At 50.9% G+C, this 25,562-nt stretch overlaps 2 protein-coding genes across 6 annotated transcripts in view; one reads left to right on the top strand and one right to left on the bottom strand.

Moving 5' to 3' along the window:
• SASH3 (SAM and SH3 domain containing 3) overlaps positions 1-3,785 on the top strand; it is a 29,716-nt gene extending 25,931 nt beyond the window's left edge. For 2 of the 4 annotated variants that reach the window (XM_050964227.1, XM_050964224.1), the window contains one exon: positions 884-1,654. In XM_050964227.1, the coding sequence (XP_050820184.1) occupies positions 884-1,237 (354 nt within the window). In that variant the 3' untranslated portion in view covers positions 1,238-1,654. Of the gene's footprint in view, positions 1-883; positions 1,655-1,677 lie in introns of those variants that run through there. The other 2 variants (XM_050964226.1, XM_050964225.1) reach the window with 2 other exon arrangements.
• Positions 3,786-4,334: 549 nt separating this feature from the next.
• ZDHHC9 (zinc finger DHHC-type palmitoyltransferase 9) overlaps positions 4,335-25,562 on the bottom strand; it is a 41,139-nt gene continuing 19,911 nt past the window's right edge. The window contains exons 3-10 of one of the 2 annotated variants that reach the window (XM_050964216.1): positions 15,903-16,063; positions 14,838-14,996; positions 9,990-10,127; positions 9,731-9,832; positions 9,381-9,442; positions 8,692-8,795; positions 8,116-8,314; positions 4,335-6,930 (exon numbers count right to left, since the gene is read on the bottom strand). In XM_050964216.1, coding sequence (XP_050820173.1) covers positions 6,826-6,930; positions 8,116-8,314; positions 8,692-8,795; positions 9,381-9,442; positions 9,731-9,832; positions 9,990-10,127; positions 14,838-14,996; positions 15,903-16,063 — 1,030 coding nt within the window. In that variant the 3' untranslated portion in view covers positions 4,335-6,825. Of the gene's footprint in view, positions 6,931-8,115; positions 8,315-8,691; positions 8,796-9,380; positions 9,486-9,730; positions 9,833-9,989; positions 10,128-14,837; positions 14,997-15,902; positions 16,064-25,562 lie in introns of both variants that reach the window. The other variant, XM_050964217.1, reaches the window with a different exon arrangement.

The following is a 25,562-nucleotide window of genomic DNA, read 5'->3' as shown; positions in this document are numbered from 1 at the left end:
CTGAGTCAACTGAGCCAGGCTCTGGGATTCAGTGCCATGGGATATTTTATTGCAGTGTAGACATACCCTAAAAGCTTAGAAAACGTGCCTTAGAATCACAGACTCAGAGAGCTCAATCTGTTTAGCTTAACAAAGAGAAGGTTAAGGGGTGACTTGATCCCAGTCTGAGTATCTACATGGGGAACAAATCTTTAATAATGGACTCTTCAGTCTTGCAGAGACACAATCCAATGGCTGGAGGTTGAAGCTAAATGAATTCACGCTAGAAATAAGTTGTAAATTTTAAGTGAGAGTAATTAACCATTGGAACAGTTTACAATGGTCCTGGTGGATTCTCCATCACTGAGCATTTTTAAATTAAGACTGGATGTTTTTCTAAAAGATCTGCCCTAGGAATTATCCTGGGGCAATTCTCCAGCCTGTGCTGTACAGGAAGGCAGACTAGATGATCACAGTGGCCCCTCTGACCTTGGAACCTACAAATGTTCCTGTTAATCAAATTGGCAATAAATGTTTCCTAGAGCTATAGTGACAATATGCTGTGTGAAGGAGCTTTCTCTAGCATACCTCACTGCTGCCAGTGTTACGCAACTCAATACTGACAAGTGTGAAAGGCCATGATAAAACCAGCGTCAGCCCTTGGAGTAAGAGGGCCATTCCGTACCCACTCATTGCAGTGGTCACACTGTGCCTCTTTCCATGGGGATTTCTGCAACCTCATGTGCTAGGAACAGGGTTTTTAAATGAAAGCTGAGATCCTGGAGCCCAAGCCTGCCCAGGGTGAAGCTCTCAGCTGAGGCATACAAAGACTAGATGAGTGTCCCCAGGGATACACGTTCTACAGGCGTAGCTGTTGTGTGAGTTTGATTGTGTCTGTCCCCAGGAGCACATCTCCACCTTGCTACTGAATGGCTACCAGACCCTGGAGGACTTCAAGGAGCTGCGGGAGACCCACCTGAATGAGCTAAACATCATGGACCCCCAGCATCGCGCCAAGTTGCTCACAGCTGCTGACCTGCTGCTGGACTATGACAGTAAGAGGCAGACACCCGCTCTGCTACCTTCCTGCACCCAGAGACCCCCTCCCCTGCAGGCAATTGCTCTAAAACAGCCTGTAAGCTCCAAGTTAAGTCTGGCCCTTCCCTGGAATCCACCTGCTGCTTTGGGCAGACATCCACCATTCAAGGGTGTGGGAAGCAGAGGAGCCTGCAGGTGGGCTATATCCACTGACTCTTAGCCATTAGGACAGACTTCCCCTACAGGGCCCCAGCTGGCAGCCAGAGCCAGGAATGCCCTGTACTTTACCACAGCCAGTATTCAAATTACATCCCACATGGCAACTGCTCCGCCAAGGAGCCACCCCAGTGCCAAGCAAGGGTGAGCCACCAGGAGACATCCCAGCTGCAAGCTGCTCTGTGCACCTGGGGGAGAAGCAGCACAGGCGACAGAATAAGCAAAGGGGCCTCACTCAGTGCAGCTGGCTAGACTTAGAGCAAGTCACATTTCATTACCCAGAATGCCTCTGCACAGCCCCTGAGCATGCAGGGAACAACCTCACCCTCCCACCCCCAGCTTAGCCCAGCCAAGGGCAGGCTGGGCCCTGCTCAGAGTTCCCTGGGAAGCAGCCCATGCCCTACAGCCTCTAATGCTTTGGCTTCTCCCCTCCCCCCCCCGCAGCAGCCAGTGAGGCTGAGGAAGGAGAGAGCTTGGAGCCACACCCTTCCCCCTCGGACCCCAAAGGGGACATTCCCCGTGACTCGGGCTGCTTCGAAGGATCTGAGACACTGGAGAGTGGCCGGGATGAGGCGGAGCTGAACAGCACAAAGGAGCAACTTCAGGCCTTCTCTCTAGAAGAGTCCTCCTGAGCTTGCCCCCTCCTTGCCCCAACCCTCCCAGCACTACCCCACATCAGGGACTTAACCTGCAGAGCAGGGAGGACAGGACACCCCAAGGGCACTCTCTACCCCCTGACCAACATCTGGGGAGATGCCTGGACCACAGGTGACCACTCCTCTGCTGGGGACAGTCATGTGAGCCCTGCAGGGGAAGACACTGGCGCTGTTTTATGGTTCTACGGGGCAGCTGCCGAGGTCCCCACCCCAGGATACATCTCCCTTTTGGGAACTGCACAGGACCCATCTCTGCGTTCCTGTCAAAGACAAAGGACTTGCTTCCGCAAATAGCTCAGTCTTCATTCTCCAGCCTCTCCATTAGAAACTCCAGTCTCAGAGCCTGTGCATTAGCCATGAATGGGTGTTTCTCTGCCCCTCTGCCTGGCACCCACTGTCGTCTGCCCACACCCTCTGCCTGGCCTTACCAAATGGCTGAGGCCTTAGTCAGCAGGACACCCTTTGAATGGGATGCATCCAGGAAGCTCCTGGGCAATGCAAAGACAAGCAGTTTAGCCAAGAGGGTGTCTGGGGCTGTGCAATGGGAGATGCCCACTAGCAGCTGAAGCTCCCCAACATCAAAGGCTCTTTGCGAAGGAGGCTACAGGTAACCTAGGAGCTGGTGCTAACAGGTCAAGGGAGCCAGGCACCGAACAAGAACTGAGACTTGTGTGTTTCTAACGCAAGTCGGGGGGCGGGGGGAGAGGGAACAGGCAGCAGAGCAGGGCAACGGGTGCCACACAGGATCCTCGCCACTCAAGACTCAGCAAGCGCTGAGAGCAGGAGTCTGTAGCCTCCCAAGCTGGCATTTCTCAGCATGGGGCGAGTCTCTTTCAGGGCAGAACCTAGCCATGTGGGGACCAGCTTGGCCAGAAAGCATAGGGTTTGGTTCCAGGGGCTTTGCTGCTCCTTGTCACAGAGCATTGAGTTATTAGAAATAAGGCCACGCTGCAGCAGCTCCCCCCTGCCAAAGGCCTGGGCCAGCTCACTGCAGCAACCGACCAGGCCATCGCTCCAGCCTGCCACACGCCCACTGGGGCCAACCTGGCTCAGGTCAGCTGCGACTTGTTTGGGAAGGTGGAAGGAAAGGAAACACCCTGTGCCGGAAAGACCATGCATTGTGCTCACAGCGTTCCCCAGTGTCAGTCCATTCTGCCTTCGTGAGGGCAGAGTCCTCGCCTTGCAGCAGGTGCTGTGCGTCAGAAGGTGTGCCCAGAGGAAGTCGATACTGAGTTGTTTTGTTTGAAATGATCCTTGCTGCTCAGTTCCCAATCCCACAACTGCTCAAGAGCCCCTCTGTGCAGCAGAGAACAGGGACGTCCCCAACAAGAATTCATGTGTTCCCTACAGAGCTCACACCCCTGCTCAGGGCTGTCCCTGACAGACTAACACTGCAGCATTGGGGCACATAGATGACGGAAGTAGCTGACAGAGGCAAGAGGGTGCTGCGTTAAGAGCAGCAAGAGTCCACCTGGCTTAAAAAAAACTAGCAGGATGGGTTCTAGTTAGGGCTTGTCCCAGGGCAAAAGGGCTGGGCCAGCTTTGGCACAATGGCACTGCACCAAGAGTTCTTCGGTTAGCTTATGTTAAAAGGGCGGGAAATGGTCTTGCACTGGAGCTGCACCCATATGCTGTTACCCACAGAATATGTGGAGTGACTGGGTAATGGGCCAATTCCAGTCCTGGAGTAAAGGGCTACAACACCCACTAATGCTGATGGGAGATGTGACTCCTGTAAGCAGATGTCTTTGGCCCCGTGTCTGTGGCAAGCTTAGCCCTGAATTCCAGGACTCCTGTGCCTGCGAAATCTCTGCCTTTCTGTTGCAGTAATGTAGGTTTCGGTGTTGAATTCACTCCTTTGTGCTTGACCCCAATAAAATGTGATCTAACCTGTAACTCTGTGTGTCGGCCTCCTGCCTGCACCACAAGCTTAGCAAACGGGCTCGGGAACCTGGGGATCTTCCCCCTCTCAGGGGGAGGTTAGTACAAGGCCATTTTAACTTGGGCTTCAGCCAGTTGGATGACAGACCCAGGTGGAGAGGATGCTGCCTTCCTCCCACCCTCCAACATGCAAGTTTTTCTTGGCAAAAGGGCTCCGCACTTCTACAGCAAGTACAGGAGCCTTTGTTCTTCCTCTCTTCAGAATGGTTTTTTTTTAAATCTGCTCCATTTTCTCCTCCACAATCCCACAGGTGCAGCTAGCACAAGATCATTCTCAACCCCACCCCACAAGTTCAGCCCAACAGCTGACTTTCCCTTCAGCCAGATATTGCCAAGGGCTCCCCACAAGGGTCCTGAGCTGCCCCACTGACATTAAAACACACTGAATAAAATCTGAAAATATGGTTCTTTACAAACAGGGCCCAGCCCCTCTGGTTTTCCGGAGTAAGGGATGCCTCAGGAAAGAGAGTTGACAGACAGACATACACAGGAAGAGACTACATCTCAGAGGCTTTCAAACTGATTAGGATTCCTTCATTTGTTTAAAAAATCCAAAACACAAAAACACTTCCTTCATTGAGAAACTTAACGGATCCGAAAAGGAGCCACGGTGCAAGAGGCACCAGAGGGGCCCCCCACAGTGGGCAGAGTTTGACACAGTACATTAGAAAATAGATTAGTAAAAACAAAAATACATTTTTTGCAACAACTTTGAGATTTGGTCGGTAGCATGTTGGGGGCGGGTGGAAGAGTTTGGTTGTAGCCTCCAACACAGTCCCCAGCAGGCAGGGGGCACTAGCATGGGCAGGGAGTGGACCACCACTGGAGTGGCAGAGAGCTGAGCCTATGCAGCGGGGACAAGTCCCATCCACAGGACTAAGTCTTTCAGGGGGAGGGGTGTGGAGAGCCCAGAACCTGGCACAGGGTTGGTGATCTCAGAGGGGCCAGCCAGACTCAAGGCTCCTCCTCCGTGCTCTCCCAGCAGGGGAAGAGGGAACAGTGCTCCAGGGGACAACACAGTCCAGCTGGAGCTAAAGGAGGCAGCAATTTTGAACTGTGCTCACTTGTAGAGATGGGGGGGAAGAGTGGGAATGCCTTTGCGCCTTCTACGCTGGCCATCCCACTTGCATCAAGCCAGCATAGAGCAGGAGCTTTAAGGCTGAATGGGTCAAGAGGCTGGGCCACACAGCCAAGGGAGTAACAGGAAGGACCCTGCCTCCAGATCTCAACAGTGCTGCCCTCGAGCCACAGAGGTAGGTCAACTCCAACCTCCCCCGCTACTCTGCAGAGCACTGCCCTTCAGGACTCTCAGCACACATCTGCTATAAAGGGAGTGCTGGGACACAGGGCATAGTGCAGGTCTCACATGCTAGGATCACCTCCAGTGCCAGATGAGACAGACAGTTCTGAGAACTAGTTACTAACAGGCCAGTAAATGTGGGACAAGATGGGGGGGGCCTCCTGCCTCAAGCTTGTGGAGGGGAAGCAGGTCAGACACCTCAGTAACCCCAATTCCTCCCTCCCTCCATACCAGGGTCTCACACTAGGACATACCACACGTGGAGGAGAATAAGAGTGCCCTCTTGAACAGAATCAGGCATTCCCCCTAGGTAGAGACTGGGAATTCCAACAGACAGGCAGGCAGGGGACACCCCTCCCCAGGGAGTGCAAGGGGTTGCCACAGAAGGCCTCCTTCTTTTAGCCCCACTCAACATCTCTTGGCGGGAGACAGGGAGGGAAGATGGCACAAAGGAGATGGCTGAGCTGCCTCAAAGCAGCCCTTGAGTTAAGACTGGGAGCCCCCAGAAGCCTGGCTCATGCAGACAGGAGAAGCAAGGAGTCAGGCTCCAAAGAGCTCCTTCTCCCAAGGCAACAGCCCCTGTGAACGGGCCACCCATCCCTTGCCCCAGCTAGCGGAACCCCTCGCAGCCAGAGCTGCTCCAGGTGGAAAAGCACATGGGGGCCCTGGAATACTGCAGCAAGGCCTAGGCACCCCTGACAAAGGGAGTTCAGAGCCAACCGGGGCAGAGAGAGGGAAAGAGCTTTTTATCATTTACTTCAATGGGGGCACAGCCTCCCCAGGGAAGGGGTGGAAGCCCCATTGCTTGGGGCAGCAAACACAGGAGTCGACAAGGCACTAGGGAACAAATCCTGCCCTGGCCCCAGGAACAGACTGCATGACCCAAGAGGGCTCTTCCCTCATGATTCCCTGGTGCAACTGCTCTGCAGTTGATGCAGGGTCAAGAGAGTAGCGAGCTCTGCACCTGGCATTGCTCTCCCCCTACACTCCTGTAGTGAAAGGTGCACTCCCCAAAGGGCACAGGAGGCTGCCCACTCCATGACTGTTCAAGGACCTCTAATGCATGCTAGTCACTAATAGGGAAGTTTGGGAAGGAAGCTACAGAAAACTATCCCCAGGTGGAATGCCTGCCCACGTGTTTCTGGCCCTCCTGGCACCCAAGACAGTATTTCCTGGCCACCCCACCACCTTAAATAATAAAATAATGCCACAGATGGAGGGAGAAGGGGGAGGGAGAGAGACAAACACTGCCATGGTCACAGTCACCTTCCCATCATGATTCCTCAATCCTGCCACTCCACTGCAGGGCAGCTGCAGATGTCAGACACGACTGCTGGAGCAGAAAGAGAGGGCCACGGCCAGGCTAGCATTTAGCACTAAGGACCAACTGCAGAGCGAGAAGTCCTACCTCAGCCTATTCCGAGACCAGCTGCAAGGGTAAAGGTCTCCACCAATGACTGACACGCTCTGCTCGCTCTTAGAAGCCATTGGCAATGACCTGGGCCAGGCGCACTCCTGTCCACAATCGAAGTGAATAAAGACTAAAGCAAAATGGCCATGAAGAATCACCTGCCAGCCAGCCCATCTGCTCCCCTCAGTGAGGGGTGGTCTGCTCGCCGGCCAGCCTTCTCCGCCTGGTAATCACTTCTGGCATTGATTGGACAGAACAAACAACGTTCTCCTTTTGAGCAGAGGTTAGTGCTCAGTTGGCCCATCGTCCCGGGGCTGTGCTGGGAGTTCCACAGCAGAAGGCTGAGCCTCCTCTGGCATCCCAGTGGGGCTCAGCGGCAGCATGGGGACCTGGGAAGAAGAGAGAGAGTAATGGGATGGAGCAGACACTCCCAAACCCACAGTGTGTTTTTCCCTCCAAACCCGCAGGTGACAGCCCCGCCCACTGAGGTCAAGCAGGGATGGGAGCAAAGGACAGGAAGGGCCCTCCTGTTCAGACCCAGCTCTTGCAGGCCATACTGTCATGTAATCCTGTTTGACTGATCAAGCTCTGTCGTAAAACTAGCTGGGCTGTTCTCCCCACTGCTCTGACTAATAGGCTGTTCCAGAGCCACCTTCCTCTGCTCATTAAACTCAGTTTGTCCACGGACAGTTTGTCCCTACTTGTTCCTGCCCCAACATTGTCCTGTAGCTTCAACACCCTTTCTCTCTCCCTGCTGCTTCCCCCATGGTCAGCAATGGCTTCAGGCTCCTGCTTGCTTTTCTTCACCTGCAGGCCAAGGTTAGAAGGGCCAGGTAAAGCGTGAAAAAGGGAACTAACTCTCTAATTGCCCCTGCCTACCTCCTCCTTCCAACAAGCCCAGCAGCCCCCTTGGCCACTGTTCTCTCTCGTGAGGTTACACTCCCAGTTATGGTTTGGCACCACCGAGTGTTGCTGCAGGGCAAGTGGAGGAGCCGGGTTAGAGAGGAGGAAAGGGGCCTAGGGAACCAGGAGTGCGTGGACTACTCAGGCTTCCAACAGATACAGCTGCCCTGCAGAAGCAGGTGCTGCCATAACACCCTCACCCAGAGATGGAAACGTGGGGAGGAAAAAAGGCTGCAGAGCGAGTGATAAATCAAGCCATGCCCAGGTTTCTGGGCCCCCTGCTCACTACACCATGGCTTCCTCCTACTGCAGTGAGTGCCCAGTGCCAACACTGGCAGGGTGTGATTCCCAGTGGTTCCCCAGCTGATCACACCTGCCTTCAAGGTGCCACAAGGAGCCCAGCTGCTTGGAAGCTTCTTTTTAGCCACCCTGCTTTCCCCCTATCACAGACACCCCTGCTGCCAGCATCATCTCTGCAGAAAGACTCCTTCCCGGAGGTCCCTCAGCTCAGGACCTAGCTTTACTCTAAGAACAGTTGGCTCACTCCCCCTATTGAAGGTTGTTCTCAGCCCCTTTCTGTCCTCCTGGCTAGAGCTGGAGCTTAGGGCTACCATCATCAGCAGGAGAGGAGTGCAGGGCATCTGGCCACATGGAGGAAGAGGGTCACTTACTGCACTTTGACGCGTGGGGCTGTTGCTGTCTTCCCGAACGCTGCCCACTACCTGCGCACCAAGCACCTGAGCAGCACTGGGCTCCTGAGTGCTGCTCTTCTCCGGCGCGCTGGGCTCCTGAGTGCTGGACCCCCGAGTGCTGCTCTCCCCCTGCGCGCTGCTCTCCTCTTGCTGCAAGATGCCCCGTCTGTCCAGCACACTGCAAGAAACAGAGTGGGGGAGGCTGAGGGCACAGTCCTGCCTTGCCCAAGGCAGGATGGGGGAGGGGGTGGGCTGAGGGCACAGCCCTGCCTCACCTGAGGCAGCACCGGAGAGGAGCTGCCCCTTGGCTGAGGAAGGATGAAGTGCAGCACAAACTTGCCTCACTACAGGCACATACAGAAGGCCCCCTCCCCCTCAGGTTTTGGGTACAGACACCACCCCCGTCTCCTAAAGAAAGCCATGCTTGGCAGAACAACTGCCACTGTGTAATGGGCTGGCAAGGCAAGGGCTTATGCCACAGACACCCGCATCCATGACCCAGTGCCTCCTAGCCCCACATGCCATGCAGGCCTGCGATTGCTCCGCAGCTCTTACCTGGGGGGCAGGGGCCCACACAGCACTTCACAGCAGTTCTTCACAATGTTCCCATGGCTATAGGGATTCTGCACCCGGTTCTTCCCAGTCCACGCTCCCTTAATCTGCAAGCAGAGAACATCCCAAAGGGACGGGGTGTGAGTTCCCTGCCAGACCAGGGCTCTCGAGCATTCAGCTTCACTGACTGATGCACTGGGGCATTGCACAGGTGCCCCTTGTTCGTCACGGTTACATGCCACCTGGGCTCTGGCTGCCTCTCAGAGCAGGGTTTGGACCCTGTTATTTCCACTGCTGACACATGGAGACCCTCAGCATGAGCACAAACCTACGCCCCTGGGGACTGAAGAGTGGGGGCCCAGATTCCTCGTGAGTCTAGTGGCCGGGCAGGGGCTGAAGAGAGGGGATTTGGGTCCTCCCCATTCATGACCAGCAGGCCCAAGGAGGCCTCAGAATAAGCTTGAGTTGACCTAAACTGCATTTCTGGGGCCTGTGGCAGCAGTGAACCCGTGTGCTGCCCTGGATGTATGCCCTCCCTCCATCCCCAGCCTGTGCCTGGGGTTTGGCCTTGCTGCTTGCGAGAGAAATTCACCCAGTGATGAACTGATTTAGGGGGGTGGGGGAGATGGCTCTGAAGAGAAGCTGGGGAGAGGCAAGCAGACAGACAGGAGAGCGTGGGGAACATCACTCACGTCTTCGTTGGTTGTCTGGTTCAGAGCCACCAGGAAGGTGTGGAATCCGGTTAACCCCACCACTGACCAGAGTGTGAAGAAACAGATAAGCACCTCCAGTACGGTGAGCAGCTGGTTAAGGATTCACAACCCCACGGCACAGCATCTATCTTCCACTGACCCTGCTCCATGACACTCTGTGTCGCTCCCCTCTGCTCCCTCTAAACACATAGACCTGCTCCTCTCCCATCGCCCCATGGCCTATAGCCACCCCCACCCCCAATTAAAAAGGAAGCCTCCAGAAAGCCCCTCGGAAGATGCTGCACACAAGGGCTGTGGCTGCTTTTCAGACACACACCTCCCTCCCTCACCAGGGCAGAGGGGTGGGAGAGGCAGGTACGCTCCACGCGGTGGGGAAAGATATGTTCCAGGGGTCTCTTTCAACGTATTCAGGAAGCCAATCTTCATGGATTCTGGACAACACAAATGAGAGAAGTTAATGTACGGTACTGCCCAGAAAGACAGGCCTCATGCCTCCTCCAATCTATTGATTTCTGTGCTGATCTTGACCCAACTCCCCACCCTAACAACACAGCTCCCCACTCTGATCCCCCCGCTGGCAGGACTCACTGAGCGCCACATAGACGATGTTGAAGGTGAAGATGTAGATGGTGAGGAGCGAGAGCGAGAGGATGAAGAGGTAGAAGTAGCGGTAGTTCCTCTTCCCCACGCAGTTCCCAACCCAGGGGCAGTGATGGTCAAAGCGCTCTGGGGGAGCAAGAAAAGAATGTCAGTGTACCTGCAGTGTGGGGCGAGGCAGGGGCACCCAAGCCCTGCCGACACATCCCACCTGCACAGCTGGGGAAGCCATAGCCCAAGCCCAAGCCCAAGGCAAGGGGCTTTCATTTCCTGTGCCTCCATCAGCAGAAGGCGCTCTCAGGTTGTACCAAGCTAAGTCTCCAGGGGGAAGGATCCAGAGGGAAGAACACTTCCTCACCCGCTCCTCTGCGCAGAAAACACTCCCCCGTACTGCAACCCTGGAAGAGGACGGCCTCTAGTGTGGGGATACCTGGCTTTTTCCAGACCAACCCCCCATGCCACAACTGAAGAGTTTCAGGACCCCCTCTATCTACCACAAAGACAGAGAGCATGGTCGATACACGGGCCTGAGCGTGGCCCAAGGTAGAGACCCCATCCTCCAACGAAACCAGGCAAATGAGCTAGTAAAGCTCCTTCACTGAGCAAAGTGCTCCTGAAGCAGAGAGGTCACTTCTAGTTGGGTATTCAACTCTATGGGAAGTCTATTGAGCACTGCTGTTCCTGCTCCCAGAGTGCACTGCTGTTTGTTTCCAGTATTAGATATAACACACGGAGCCCCATTAACCTAGTGTCTATTTCAGTTACAAAAATCAGCAACTGCTCCCCTTCATCCTCTTAGCTTCCCACAGTGTGCAGATCACAGCTGTTGCAGATAAAAGGTGGAGGATATATTTATTAAATCATACACACACACACTCGCTCTTAACTTTAAAAGAACATTATTAAGATTGCAAAGTCAAACACTCACAAGTTAGGAAATGCCAGAATTAAGCTTGTCCGTGCAACCTTAATTTGCCTCCTGCATGCCTATGTATTATGACAGTATTTAATTCCATGATCATACTATTTTTTCCCCAAGAGAACAGCTGCTTCATTTTAAAGAGTCATTACTAAGGGCACAAGAGCAAACCATCTCAATGCATAGGAAAGATGGGAAGTATGTGGGGATGACCTTGGCTTAACCAGGAGATCTTCAACAACCTGAAACCCAATAAAGAGGGATACGAGAAGTGGAAACTACGTCAAATGATTAAGGATGAATATAAATAAAAGTATCAGAGGGGTAGACATGTTGGTTGCTTTTTACAGATCCAGACTAACAGAAGTATTGAAGCATAAGCAGTGTCTGACGAAGTGGGTATTCACCCATGAAAGCTTATACTCGAATACTTCTGTTAGTCTATAAGGTGCCACAGGAGCCTTTGTAGCTTTATTAAAAAAAAAAAAAAAAAAAAAAAAAAAGCATGTTGGGGCAAAATTAGAAAGGCCAAGATAAAACCAGGTAGGGACACAAAAGATAAAAAAACATTTTACAAATATGTGAGAAGCAAGAGGGAGACCGAAGACAAGGTAGGCCCATTACTCAATGAGGAAAGAAAGACAATAATGGTTTAAGCATTAAATGCCTTTTTTGTTTCAATTTTCACCAAAAAATTTAGCAGTGACTGATGACTAACACAGTGAACATCAGTGTAAATGGGGTAAGATCTGAGGCAGATTGAATCTACCTGGATTTCAGTGAGGCATTTGATACAGTTCCACATGGGAAATAATTAGTTAAACTGGAGAAAATGGGGATTAATATGAGAACTGAAACATGGACAAGGAATTGGTTAGTGGGGAGAATGCAACAGGTTATACTGAAAAGTGAACTGTCAGGGCAGAGGGAGGTTACTACTGGAGTTCCTCAGGGACTGGTCTTCAGACCGATGGTATTTAACATTTTTATTAATGGCCTTCACACAAAAAGTGGGAGTGTACTAATAAAATTTGCAGATGACACAAAGTTGGGAGGTGTTGCTAACAGAGAGGAGGACCAGACTATCACACAAGAAGATTTGGACGACCTTGAAAACTGGAGTAATAGAAATGAGATGGAATTTAATAGTAAAAGGTCATGCACTTAGGGATTAAGAACAAGAATTTGTGTTACAAACTGGGGACTTATCAGTTGGAAGTAACAGAGGAGGAGAAAAAAGACATGGTATATTGGTTGATCACAGAATAACTATGAGTTGCCAGTGCGATGTAGCCATTAAAAAGGCTAATGCAGTCATAGGATGCATCAGGTGAGGTACTTCCATTAGAGGACAGGGATGTGTTAGTACCGTTATACAAGGCACTGGTGAGACCCCATCTGGAATGCTGTTTGCAATTCTGGTCTCCCATGATTAAGATGAATTCAAACTGGAACAAGTTCAGAAAAGGGCTACCAAGATGATCCGAGGAATGGAGAACCTACCTTATGAGAGGAGACTCAAAGAGCTTGGCTTGTTTAGCCTAACCAAAAGAAGGCTGAGGGGAGATACGATTGCTCTCTACAAATACATCAGAGGAATATATACCATGGAGGGAGAGGCGTTAAGTGCCAATGTGGACACAAGAACAAATGGATATAAACTGGCGAACAACAAGTTTAGGCTTGAAATTAGATGAAGGTTTCTAACCATCAGAGGAGTGAAGTTCTGCAACAGCTTTCCAAGGGGAAGCAAAAAAAACCAAAACAACTAACTGGCTTCAGGACTGAGCATGATAAGTTTATGGAGGGGATGGTAGGACTAACTACTTACAATGGCATGTAGCCCATCTGAGACTGCCAGTAGCAAATATCTCCAACGGCTGGTGATGGACACTAGATGAGGTGGGCTGAGTTACTGCAGAGAATTCTTTCCCAGGTGTCTGGCTGGTGAGTCTTGCCCACATGCTCAGGGTCTAACTGATTTCCACATTTGAGGCTGGGAGGGAATTCCCCCTGGATCAGATTGGCAGAGACCCTGGGAGCTTTTCATCTTCCTTCGCAGCATGACTCAGGGGTCACTTGCAGCTTTAAACTAGTGTAAATGGTGGATTCTCTGTAACTTGAAGTCATTAAATAAAGGTTTGAGGACTTCAGTAAATCAGCCAGAGGTTCTGGGTCTATTACAGGAGTGGGTGGGTGAGGTTCTGTGGCCTGAGATGTGCACAAGGTCAGACTAGATGAACATGATGGTCCCTTTCAGCCTTCAAGTCCATCGATCTATAAGACTTTATGCATAACCTTTGTAAATAAACAAGATTTTCCCTCCTAGTGGAAAACACCCACAGGGCCCCAAAGTTTGACTAGCCACTCTGGTCAAAAGGGGATAACAATACAAAGTGTAGTGCTAAATACTTGGAAAAAATCAGGCCCTGGAGGTCTCAAAATTGGGTACCCAAAATTAGTGGACATCTTTGACCTTAATCTTTCTGTGCCTCAGCCCTATCTGTAATATGAGGATAATCCCACCCCTTCACCTCATGGGGTGTGGGGAAGTCATATCAGTGGTTGTGAAACACTCCGATATTGTAGTGATGAGTGCTACAGAAAATCCCCCACAAAAATTAGTAATTCTGTCTCCAAAGCAGAGTTTGAATAGCATGCAGTAAAAAAGACAAGGGACATTCCCTGAGCAAAGAGAAAAACTACTGAATAGCACCATCCATCCTGTGCACTGAATGAGGCAGAGATCCTGCACCCAAAACAGTATTAAAAACTACCATAACGTGCATACACAGCTGACCTTAATTGTGGCATTTCCTATCTTTCAACTGTTTGAATTTGCAACCTTAATGTTCTTTTAACAGAAGTTGTGTGTATAATTTCCTAGGTTTTTAAAAAAGCAATCTGAAAATAAGTTCCATCATCTTGATACCTACATGGGTTTTCAGCAGGGTTGGAACCTTTAGTTCCACCCCCCAGACCTCTGCTGCTTGAGCTAGTTGAGTAACTGATAGCAACAGTAGGTTGTTATCCTGTATTTGGCCCACCACTAGACGGGAAAGGAAATAAATAAGCACTTTGCCACTGAGTTTCACAGATATTTTCTGACAGCAGCAGAATGGGGAGACTCAGGAATGTTGGGTTCTACTCAAGATGCAGGAGGAGAGCACACTCTAGTGGGCACGGAATCTTCTGCCCACTCTTGCCACCTTCTGCCCTGTCCCCCGCAACCTGTCTCTGTCACAGTCCTGTCTCTTTCCCATCCCTGGCACCTTGTTTCAGTCCCATTCTCCACTCCTCAGGCTTCTCAGCCGAGTCCCAGTCTCCTTGCCCAGCCACCAGTCCCATTTCCCTTTCCTGCTCCTCATCTGATCTGTTCCCCCCCGACATACACATACAAAATAGCTTCCAGTCCTAGCCTCCATCACTGGGCTCCACATTCAATCTCAAATTCAAAACTGATAGAAGAAAATACTTTATGCAACGCAAACTGTGGAACTCATTGCCACAAAAAGTTGTTGGCCAAGAATTTAGCAAGACTCAAAGAGGGACTGAGCAATTACACAGATAACAAGAATATCCAGAGTTAGAATAGTTAATGCTAAAAAAAAAAAAAATGTATTTGAAGGGAGATAAAGCCTCCAGCTTCTGATTTTAAACCAATCTCTGACTATCTGGAATTAGAATGAGGCCTTCATAGCAGGCAGATTATCCCCCATCTGCTACTGTGTGGTTTTCCTTCAAAGCAGCTGGGATTGGCCGCTGGATTGGCCACTAGTGGAGACAGGATTTACAGGGCTAAATATACCCTCGATCTGATCCCATCTGGCAGTTCCTATGTCCCAGATGCTACCATGAGAGGCATGAGTGCTGGATTCAGGTCTGCCCCATTGCAAGGGCACTGTGCTCTCTTAACTCACCCACACAATTGTCGCAGATGCTGCAGTGCGAGGCACGGGGGGGTCGGAAGATCTTGCACGTATAACAGTACTTCAGCTTCACTATCTGGTTGTTGATCTGGAAGTTTTTGATACGCGGGGGCGGGCGCTGGCCCTGAGGCACAGTTCCATTGGTGGCCTCTGAAAGTAAAAGACAGTCAGACACCAGAATTGTTAATCCAAGTCCACTGCACTTCAGCAATAACTGCTTGTTCCATCTCATTAACACCAAGACCAGGAGAGCCTGCAATGTCCAGAGCCATCGGCAGCAGCTCTGTTCACAGCTCTAAGCACTTGGGGCCTGGTGAAGAGATGCCAAGGACTCTGCTGAGTGAAGGAACAGTGGCAAACCATTGCTAGGATGTACCTGCGCCAGACATCACCCTCCAGAAAGAGAGAGAGAATGACCTAGATTTCATCTCCCTGCTCCCATTCCCAATCATGGGAGTGGGATGTTGGGGAGGGAGAGAGGAATTCCCTGTGCAAACCAGCCCAGCAGGAGGAGAGAACACGCATATGAACAGATGGATAGGTACTTGGGGGAGTGGGGGGGGGGGCGCGCTTGCAGGGCTGAGAGACATGTGCTTTTTGGGTTTCTGAGAACTGAGTGGGCGGAAGCCCACTCACTGCTAACAGATCCCCCTCCCAACCTAAGGGGAGGATCTACAGGATCTCAAAAATCCAACTGATTCTGGGGGACAACTAATAAAAGAACAGGGACAGGAGTGCAGTTAGAAGGTCATAAGAAGGGAGCCTGACGGGGACACCGAGCAGAGAACCCCGGACAGCGCCCACTGCTCCTCCAAGGCATCAAGGGAGCCAGTGGACACCGCCCAGAGGAACTCCGCTCGGATACGTGAACGGACAGAGGATCGTAGGGCACCACAGCCACTCTCCAGGCACACTCACTCCTCTCATAGAGTCAGTAGGGAAGATATGCCACCCCCCAGCAAACTCCCCACACCAACCCAGGCTCTAGCGCACACTCATACTCCTTCACAAAGACCTCAGAGAAGGTACTCTGGCATAGATTCTGTTGACACTCACCAATCTCCATTTCAATGAAGGCTGCCTCATCAGGCAGGGCTCTGGGGATCACACCAGGATCACTGAAACTTGTCCGCAGGAGCATGGCCATCGCAAATAGGAAAAGAACTACTGCAAAGACAGGGATGGCTGGAGACAGCTGAACTGCCAGGTAGCGACACCTACAGAGGGAGAGAAGTAAGGAGGTGCTGAATCAAACCAAACAATGGCCTGGGCAAAACTCTCTTCAAAGCCCGGGAAGGAATCAGAGCCCAGAAACAGCCATGCAGGAGTTCTCCAATGGATCACTGTGAGGATCACGTCTGGAGAGACTGCCCGGTGTCCATGTTTCATCCCAGTCACCAGGGCATAACGCTTTTGGGATTTCTACTTGCACCACTGCTCCTAAGGCTCAGAAAGGCTGGTGAGCCCCTAATGCAGGGGTCTTCAACCTTTCAGAAGTGGTGTGCCGAGTCTTCATTTATTCACTCTAATTTAAGGTTTCACGTGCCAGTAATACATTTTAACATTTTTAGAAGGTCTCTTTCTATAAGTCTGTAATATATAAACAAACTATTGTATGTATGTAAAGTAAATAAGGTTTTTCAAATGTTTAAGAAGCTTCATTTAAAATTAAAATGCAGAGCCCCCTGGACTGGTGGCCAGGACCCGGGCAGTGTGAGTGCCACTGAAAATCAGCTTGCATGCCGCCTTTGGCACGCGTGCCATAGGTTGCCTACCCCTGCCCTACTGAGTGCAAGGCTGGAGGGTTGGGGTGGCCCCTAATGGCCCACAAAAGGGGTCAATGATCTAACTGGGTACCTACATGGGCCCCCTCAGCACAGTATCAGAATGCTTCACAAACATTAGTGAACTTACACCACCTCCACGTATTCTAGTGTCAGTGACCTGGCACCATAGCATAGGAAGCCTGTGGCAGAAGTCAGTACAGAACCTAGTTCTGAATCCTAGCCCAATGTCTTGACCGTTCTTTTTCTTCGTGCAGTTCCCCTCTTTCCCTACACACAAATGTGATCACATGCAACTCTTTGTTAGGCAGTCTCACCTGTGTGTCTCAGAGTGCTTTAATGACTAGAGTGACCAGATGTTCTGATTTTATAGGGACAATCCCGATATTTAAGGCTTTTTCTTATATAGAAGCCTACTGCCCCCTACCACCGTCCCAATTTTTCACACTTGCTGTTTGGTCAACCTATTGCCGATGCAGGAGTAGCCCATTTGTAGCAGTTTAGCTGAACACACACATTTGGCCTAAGCAATGCTGCCTCTCCAAAAGCTAAGTGGATAATAGTTTGTTCTGATATGAGGGACCTGGACTCTATTTGTAGCTCTGCCTGAAGGGATACTGTGGCACCTGTGTCAAGCCCCTGACCTAGCAATGTTCAGATTAATCTGACTTTGGGGGAAGACTTTAAATAGAAGTTTCACTGCAACTTTACTGGAACTGAACTGGAAATATGGAAATTATTTGGAATATGGAACCACAATGTTCCCAACATGGTTTGACAGCAGGATTTGACACGGACGTTCAGATCTACACCACAGCTTCTTTTACCACTTGGGCTAAATTGGGGGTTCTCAAACTGGGGGTCGGGAGCTGTCAACCTCCACCTCAAACCTCGCTTTGCTTCCCACATTTATAATGGTGTTTAATATATAAAAAAGTGTTTATAATTTATAAGGGGGGGTCGCAATCAGAGACTTGCTATGTAAAAGGGGTCACCAGTTTAAAAAGGTTGAGAGCCACTGGGCTAAACATACTTTGCAAGTGCATTACATAACTATTTGCTAGACCGCAGTGGAAGGTTGAGATTTCAGACCCCTGCACCTGGCTTTCGAAGGAAAGGGTGGTCTGCTGCTTACAGACAGACTACCCAAGCACAGCTTTGGCACATTCAGTCCAAAAGGCAGTGTGGCTCAGTGAGTATCTTCAGTCTGCCGCACGAGACCTGGGTCCTTGCGCCAAACCGATTACACTGAGCATGCCTGAACAGAGGGGCCATCAGGATTTGCAGTCTTGAAAGCTTCACGCCAACTAGATGGGTCAAAAGGATAAGCAGCAGTCCTTCGAACCTGACCCACCCAGCCAGTGTCAATTCAAGCCCCAGGGTGGGCAAAAGGCTCGAGGACATATTACTAAAAACTCTCTGGGAAAGTTTGTGTTTGTTTTTTGCGGCTGCTAACCAAAGTGTTTTTGTGAAAAGAATTAAACATGAATGCTTGCTGGGAAGGGAGTGACATTTTAGGGAGTGGAGTGGGAGGGAATGGGGTGAGAGGCAATGGGGCAGCAATGAGGGCAATAAATAAGGACAGGTAAGTAAGGGAAGTAAAGGGTTGGGGAGGGACATGGGAAGGGGACATAGGAGAGAGTGGCAGGGGAACTGGGGGAGAATAGGGGCAAGGTGTGTCTCAGCCCCACATTCTCTACAGTGTGCATGCCAAAATCTGGGGGGTCCTAAGCCTTCACGTATATGCCAGGATCTGGGGTGGCCCTGCCCATCTATAGGTTCTGACCCACTCCCTTGCCCACCCTTCATTTGTGCTGGTTCTGGAGGGGCTTGCCTTTCTGGACTGGAACTCTCTCCATGCCCCCATGTGAGCTGGGATCTGGGAAAGCCTTACCCTACTGCGTGGGGGAGCTGAGGTCAGGCATATCTGGAGCATGCAGAAGCACAGGGTTTCTCAACCTGTGAGCTGGGATACATAATTAAGTCACCAAAATGTTTCAAAGGGTTCCCCATGGGGCTGGCTGGGCTTGCCTCCCTGTTCCAGACACTGCAACCTCTAGGGTCTCAGCACCATTCAGGTTTGGCCCTGCCACCATGACGACAGGAGTCCAGGTAGAACTGCAATCCCATGGGCCAGGTCACAACTTCACTCTCAGAAATTTGGTCCAGTTAGTGGGGACAGGGGGAGGAACCTAGCAATGCAGCAACCCGGGAGATTGCAACGCCCGGATCACAGAGACAAGTCCAGCCAGGAGCTGCCAATGTGAGGTGACTGCCCGGCAGGACCCAAGCGAAACCACTCCAGGACCTTCACCCCCAGACTACTTACCGAGTCAAGCCAAGCCGTAAACATTTAAAAATCGGTCCTGACCCCTAAAAGTTTGAGAATCACTGCTGGGGTGAGGAGCTGAGAATGGAGCAGTTCACACATCTCAGAGCTATTGTTTCAGGCTATAGGGAGTGTTCTCATTCAGCTGAGACCATCACGTTTAGGTGAATGGGCCATTTCACACCTGTTAGCCTCCCATGCTTTCAGAATTATCCTGGGCTGGGGCTTTGACTATAGCAAAGCAGTTGCTGATAAATTTCATAAATATTATAGCAGAACAGCCTCTCTGCTTCAGTTAAGATTTTGCGATTTTTCTGTTTAAAGGACAATTTTTCTAAGTGTTCTAAAATCTGCATGCCTACCTGGCTAGTCTTGAAATTTGCTGCGCTTTGCGGTGGTGCAGGGTAGGCTTAGTAATCCAAATTGGAGGTCATTTGAGCAAGAGGTTCCTATGATACAGCCTCCCCTCCCAAACCTGCACCCCCCAAAACTAGCTTTTCTTGAAGTTCACAGATTCCGCCAACCTTTTTGTGCACAATTAGCTTCTAAAATGCTAATGGCTTAATGGGCTGGGAAGGAGAGGGTGAACTGGACAAGAGACACACAGTCTTCTTTCACATGCTTAAAAGTTACTGTAACCACCAGTATGAAACTGTCAAGTTCTTGGGACACACATGCCATGCCTGAGATTTCCCACAGACTCAGTTATCAATTACACACCCCAAAAGCACGACCACTGTCCCCAACCCACTACAACTAGGGCTTGATATCTACAATTAAAAGCTAGGCTGAGATAGCTATATTGTGCAGGGGTGAGACACACCACACCCCTCGCCGTGACACACAAAGTCTATGCCAGATGCTAGGTCCGCATAGCTGCTTCCATCAACCTAGATAACTTAATTCAACACTGTTGGAAAAACCCCTTCCAGCAGTATAGGTTGCATCTATGCCAGAAGTGGGCAAACTACGGGCCGCGGGCCACATCCAGCCCGCAGGACCATCCTGCCAGGCCCCTGAGCTCCCGGTCGCGGAGCCTAGCCCCCGGCCCCTCCCCTGCTGTCCCCTCTCCCCAGCCGCACCGCCAGTGCTCTGGCCCACCACTCCTGTTGGACAGCGTGGGTGGCGTAGCTGGCTCCAACTGGCCGCAAGTTTTTGCTGCTCTGAGCAGCAAGGTAAGGAGGCAGGGAAGTTGGATAAGGGACAGGGGGTCCTGGGGGCAGTCAGAGGACAGGCAACCTGCCTGCCGCGCTTGGGGCGGCACAAAAACTAGAGCCACCCCTGCTCCTAAAACCTGGGCTCTATTCCCAGTTTTGACAGTGACTGTCAGGAAGCAGGGCCTGCAGCAGAGCCAGTCACCAGGCAACACAAAGAGGAGAACTGGCCTGTAGTAGGCTGACTGATTGGTGGAAAGAGTCAGCAGACCAGATCTTAAACCCAGCAGCAACAGCAGTTTGGCGGGTGCTCAAAGCATTCTTCCACAACTGCAAAAGCTCCTGTGCCAGCTTGTTCCCAGTCCAGCTCCTGCCTAGTTCCAGCCTTGTTCCTGCCCCACTCCAGGTAACCTGGCTCTGACATCTGGCATCCACCAGTGATCAGGCACAGCATACTTTGACTCCCCGTCTTGCTTACAATTCTGTTTGCCAAGGGCCGAGCTGGGACCAGCAATCCTTTGCAGCTTACACAATCCTCCAGACACACAAAAGACAATCCAAAGGTGCCCCCAGAAATAAATAGGTGCCCCCAGAATAACAGGTGCCCCTGTTAAATATCAGCATTATGTTGACAGGTTTGACCAAAAAAAAAAAAAAAAAAAAAAAAAAAAAAGGCTGACACCCTACCACCCCATTGCAGCTACATCTACCCCATTGACCTCTAGACAGGAGCAGAGGTTCCCTGGGGCGCATTCACTCCCTCTCCAAACTCAAACTTAGGGTATGTCTACATCTACAATTTTGCAGCGCTGGTTGTTACAGCTGTATTAGTACAGCTGTATAGGGCCAGCGCTGCAGAGTGGCCACACTTACAGCAACCAGCGCTGCAAGTGGTGTTAGATGTGGCCACACTGCAGCGCTGTTGGGCGGCTTCAAGGGGGGTTCGGGGAACGCGAGAGCAAACCGGGGAAGGAGACCAGCTTCGCCGCGGTTTGCTCTCGCGTTCCCCGAACCCCGAGCAAGCAGGTCTCCTTCCCTGCGGTTTGCAGGGGGGGTCGGGGAACGCGAGAGCAAACCGCGGCGAAGCTGGTCTCCTTCCCCGGTTTGCTCTCGCGTTCCCCGAACCCCCGAGCAAGCAGGTCTCCTTCCCTGCGGTTTGCAGGGTGGTTCGGGGAACGCAAGAGCAAACCGTGGCGAAGCTGGTCTCCTTCCCCGGTTTGCTCTCGCGTTCCCCGAACAAGCAGGTCTCCTTCCCTGCGGTTTGCTCTCGCGTTCCCCGAACCCCGAGCAAGCAGGTCTCCTTCCCTGCGGTTTGCAGGGGGGTTCGGGGAACGTGAGAGCAAACCAGGGAAGGAGACCTGCTTGATTACCAGAGGCTTCCTCAGGTATGCTGGGATACCTGCTTATTCCACGGAGGCCAAGAAAAGCGCTGGTAAGTGTCTACACTTGATTACCAGCGCTGGATCACCAGCGCTGGATCCTCTACACCCGAGACAAAACGGGAGTACGGCCAGCGCTGCAAACAGGGAGTTGCAGCGCTGGTGATGCCCTGCAGATGTGTACACCTCCTAAGTTGCAGCGCTGTAACCCCCTCACCAGCGCTGCAATTTTGTGATGTAGACAAGCCCTTACTGTCACTCATGGAGCTATCTGCATGAAAACCTGCAAAAGGGATTCATTTACCCTTCCACAACCCCAGCAGAGGCCTCAAACTTCTTTGTGGTGAAGATGCCTCCCTCCAGCTTTGTGTGGTTTACAGAGCTCTGAATAAGTTTACAATCCCAAAACCAATACTCCTGACTGTTTATTAATGAACTGTTCTAAAGACTCTGTTCTTCACAAAGATGAATCTCCATGCACGGCCAGCTTTACTAACTGCAGGGCCTGATTAGAATACCGGCGGCAGTCCGGGGCTTCGGCGGTGGGGGGGGTCCGCTCCAGGTCTTCTGCGGGACCAAAGACCCCCGGAGTGGAGCCCCCGTCGCCAAAATGCCGCCGAAGAGCCCTGGAGCGGACCCCCCGCTGCCGAAATGCCACTGAAGCCCCAGACTGCCACCAGGTAAGTAACAAAAAATTATTTACAGGTGTCTAAGGCACGGGGCCCAATTCAAGGAAATCGGGCAAATTGGCCTAAAGCCGGCCCTGCCTCTGTGGAGCTTATAACCTGGTGAAGGAGAAGATGATGAATGAACCAGGTATGAGCACCTGGAATATTTAGTTAAGCTGTTTGGGTTGTGCAATGCCCTGGCGACCTTCAAGCACTTCCTAAATGACATCTTTTGGGACATACTGGACCAATTTGTCGTCATTTAACTGGATGACACCCTCATTTTCTCTGAATCTCCACAATCATCATGTTTGCACAGTCTGAGAGAGACTTTGCCAAAACCATACCTATGTGAAGCTTAAGAAATACAAGTCTGATAAGGACACAGCAGAATTCATGGGCTATCTCATCATGCCTGAGGGACTCACCATGGACCCGCATAAGGCGGCTGCAATATCTGACTGGGCCTCATCCAAGGATGTACATGGGGTGCAGCAATTCCTGAGATTTGCCAGTTTCTACAGGCGAGTCTCTAGCCTGGTTGCACCCATAATGACACCCCTGCAAAAGTGGAACCAATTCACCAGGTCCACAGTATCTCAGTCAGCCTTTGACTGGCTGAAGAGGATGTTCACCTCAGCATCCATCCTGATTCTCCCAGATCCCATTAAACCATTTAGGATTGAAACTGAAGCCTTGAATTTTGTTATTGGTACAGTTCCATCCATCATGCAGGCCCCCACAACCAATTCCACCCCTGAGCCTTTTATTCTTGGAAGCTAACCCCAGGAGGAAAAAAAATATGATATTTGGGACCAGGAGCTACTGGTTATCAAGGTGGCTTTCAAGGAGTGGAATTACCTACTAGAGGGAGCCCAATTCCCAGTCCAAACTCCTGACAGCTCACAAGAACCTTGAATACCTACAGACTACAAACACCTTAACCAACATCAGACTTGCAAGCTTTGACTTTGAGGTAGCCTTTCACCCAGGGACAAGAAACAGGAAGAAAGATGCTCTATCCCGCTAAGACAAATATCTCAAACCCAGTGAAGAGCTCTCTTCCACTATGCTCATGGCGTCCAACTTCGTCAATGGAATGATCAACAGTCTGCCATCCTCCTTCCATTCCCTGATGACCCATTCGGAACCCAGATCTGCCAGATCCTGAATTATGCAGGTACCAGGCCTAATGCCAAGTTCCAACAACAGAACTCTGTCGCAAAGGTTGTATTCATGTTCTGGAGGGATAACCAAGGCTTCAGGTAGGAAAGCTGTGCTATGTTTTGCCACTTGTGGGCCATTTTGGCCAATTCTATACCTGGAATCTGATCTCAAGTTGCTTCCAGTGGCCAGGCCAATGATCTTACATCAAGGATTATATAAAAGATCCTGCAACCTCTGTGCCTGTACCAAGACTGCACCCTGAAAACCCATAGGTCTCCTCCAGCCTCTGCCAAGGACTCCATAGCCTGTCTACTATATCAGTGGACTTCCAGACTTCACTATAGAACTGCCACACTCTCAGGGACACACAGTAATCTGGTTGCCACTCATCTCCTACCAAAGATGGCACACTCCATTCCATACCATTACTGTTCCTACCACATAGGAGATGGCTCGGCTTGCCCTGGACAATGTCTTCTGCAACCACAAGTTACTAGCAGATATTGTATAGGACTGGGAACCACAGTTCATTTCTTGATTCTGGTGGCATTCTGACTTGTTGGCACTGAATCCCTTGCCTCATCCAGCTATCACCCACAGACTCATGGGCAAACAGAGAGAGTCAAATCTTGGCACAGTATCCTTGCTGCTTTCCGAGTTACCACCAGGACGACTGTTGCCCCTACCGTACCACACCAAATTTGAACGTTAATGAAACCCACACCTCAGTCCAACATAGCCCATTCTTTGAAAACTATAGCTTTCACCCCCACTTCCATTAAGACTTACTGGTAAGTTCCCCAGTTCAGCTGCTGTGAACTAGCCTCCATCCTATAAAAAGTGACTCTACTAGGAGATCAAGGAATACTTTCAGTACACCAATGAAGCCTATAAACACCAGGCAGACCAAAATTGTTAGAGTGGCCCCAATCTGGCCATAGGGGACAAGGTATGGCTCTCTGCCCATCTGCCAAACTAGACTACCAATACCTGGGCCCTTTAATATTTTAAAGAATGGGTAAACCCAAAGGCCTTCAGGTTATAGCTGCCAGAGTACTTGAAAATCCACCCATCTTTCATATCTCACCTTTTAAAGCTGTAAAACAGGATCCTATACCCAAATTGATCAATTCACCACACACAGGTCTGCAGACAGCAGGAATACTTGGTCTACCAAATCCTTGACTCAGGCAAGTTAGGGGAAGCCTCCAGTAACTGGTAGACTGAGGAGACTATGGTCCAGGAAAGCAGTCTTGGGAACTGGGAGAGAATATCCATGCCCTGGACATATTTGAGAGTTCCACTGGCAGTACCCCAAGAAACCGGGCCATGAGGCTCCTAGCAGGCGCCCTTCGGTGGTGGGAGTACTGTCAGGAATCAGGTCCTGCAGCAGAGCCAGTCTTTGGGCAACCTAATAAGTGCAACTAGCCTGTAGTAGGCTGCCTGACTGTCTACACCGCCTGACTGGGTGGAAGTCAGCAAATCAGCTCTCCACTTTGGAAGCAGTTTGGCAGCTGCTCAAAGCACTCATCCATGGCTGTGACAGTTCCTGTGCCTGCTTGTTCCCAGCCTTGCTCCCACCTTGTTCCAGCCCTCTTCCTGCGCCCAACACAGCCCTGCTCCCAGCCTTGCCTCACTCCAGGTTACCGGCTCTAACCCTGGGCTCAGATTCCTGACTTCTAACTTCATCTCTGACCCCAGCTGTGATCCTGGGCTCCGATTCCTGGCTACCAACTCCTGATCCAACCTCTAGGCATAACCACCCATGTCCCAGTCTCAGACACTGGCCTGCTGGATGACTTTGGCCAAGTGACTTCATCTCTCTGTGCCTCAGTTCACGCATTTCTACAATGAAAATAATGATGTTTCCTTCCTTAAGGCTACTAGCCCTAAGTAAGATCTAGGAATTATCATCACCTGGCCACAAAAACATCTGGGCTGCACTGCTACATGATAACTGCAACTGCCTACATGACCACTACCTTCTACCAACCCTTCTCTTTGTTAAAAAAAATTAGGAAATTAAATAACAAAAGAGTTTGTTAATGCAGAGTGAAAGTTGCCCAGTGATAGCTTATGCCCTTCCAGAACGTCTAGGTCAGTAAAACTCAAACTTATGAAAATCAGGAAGTACAGAGTCAAGGTGCACACCCATGCAACTTTAACTCTACCATCTTTGAGCAATGTCCCAATAACCCAGAACACACACACTCACAGTCTGCCTTTGCCCTGTAC

This window comes from Gopherus flavomarginatus, chromosome 8, assembly GCF_025201925.1.
Source record: "Gopherus flavomarginatus isolate rGopFla2 chromosome 8, rGopFla2.mat.asm, whole genome shotgun sequence".
NCBI lineage: Eukaryota > Metazoa > Chordata > Testudines > Testudinidae > Gopherus > Gopherus flavomarginatus.
This window is presented reverse-complemented; position numbering and strand designations above follow the sequence as displayed.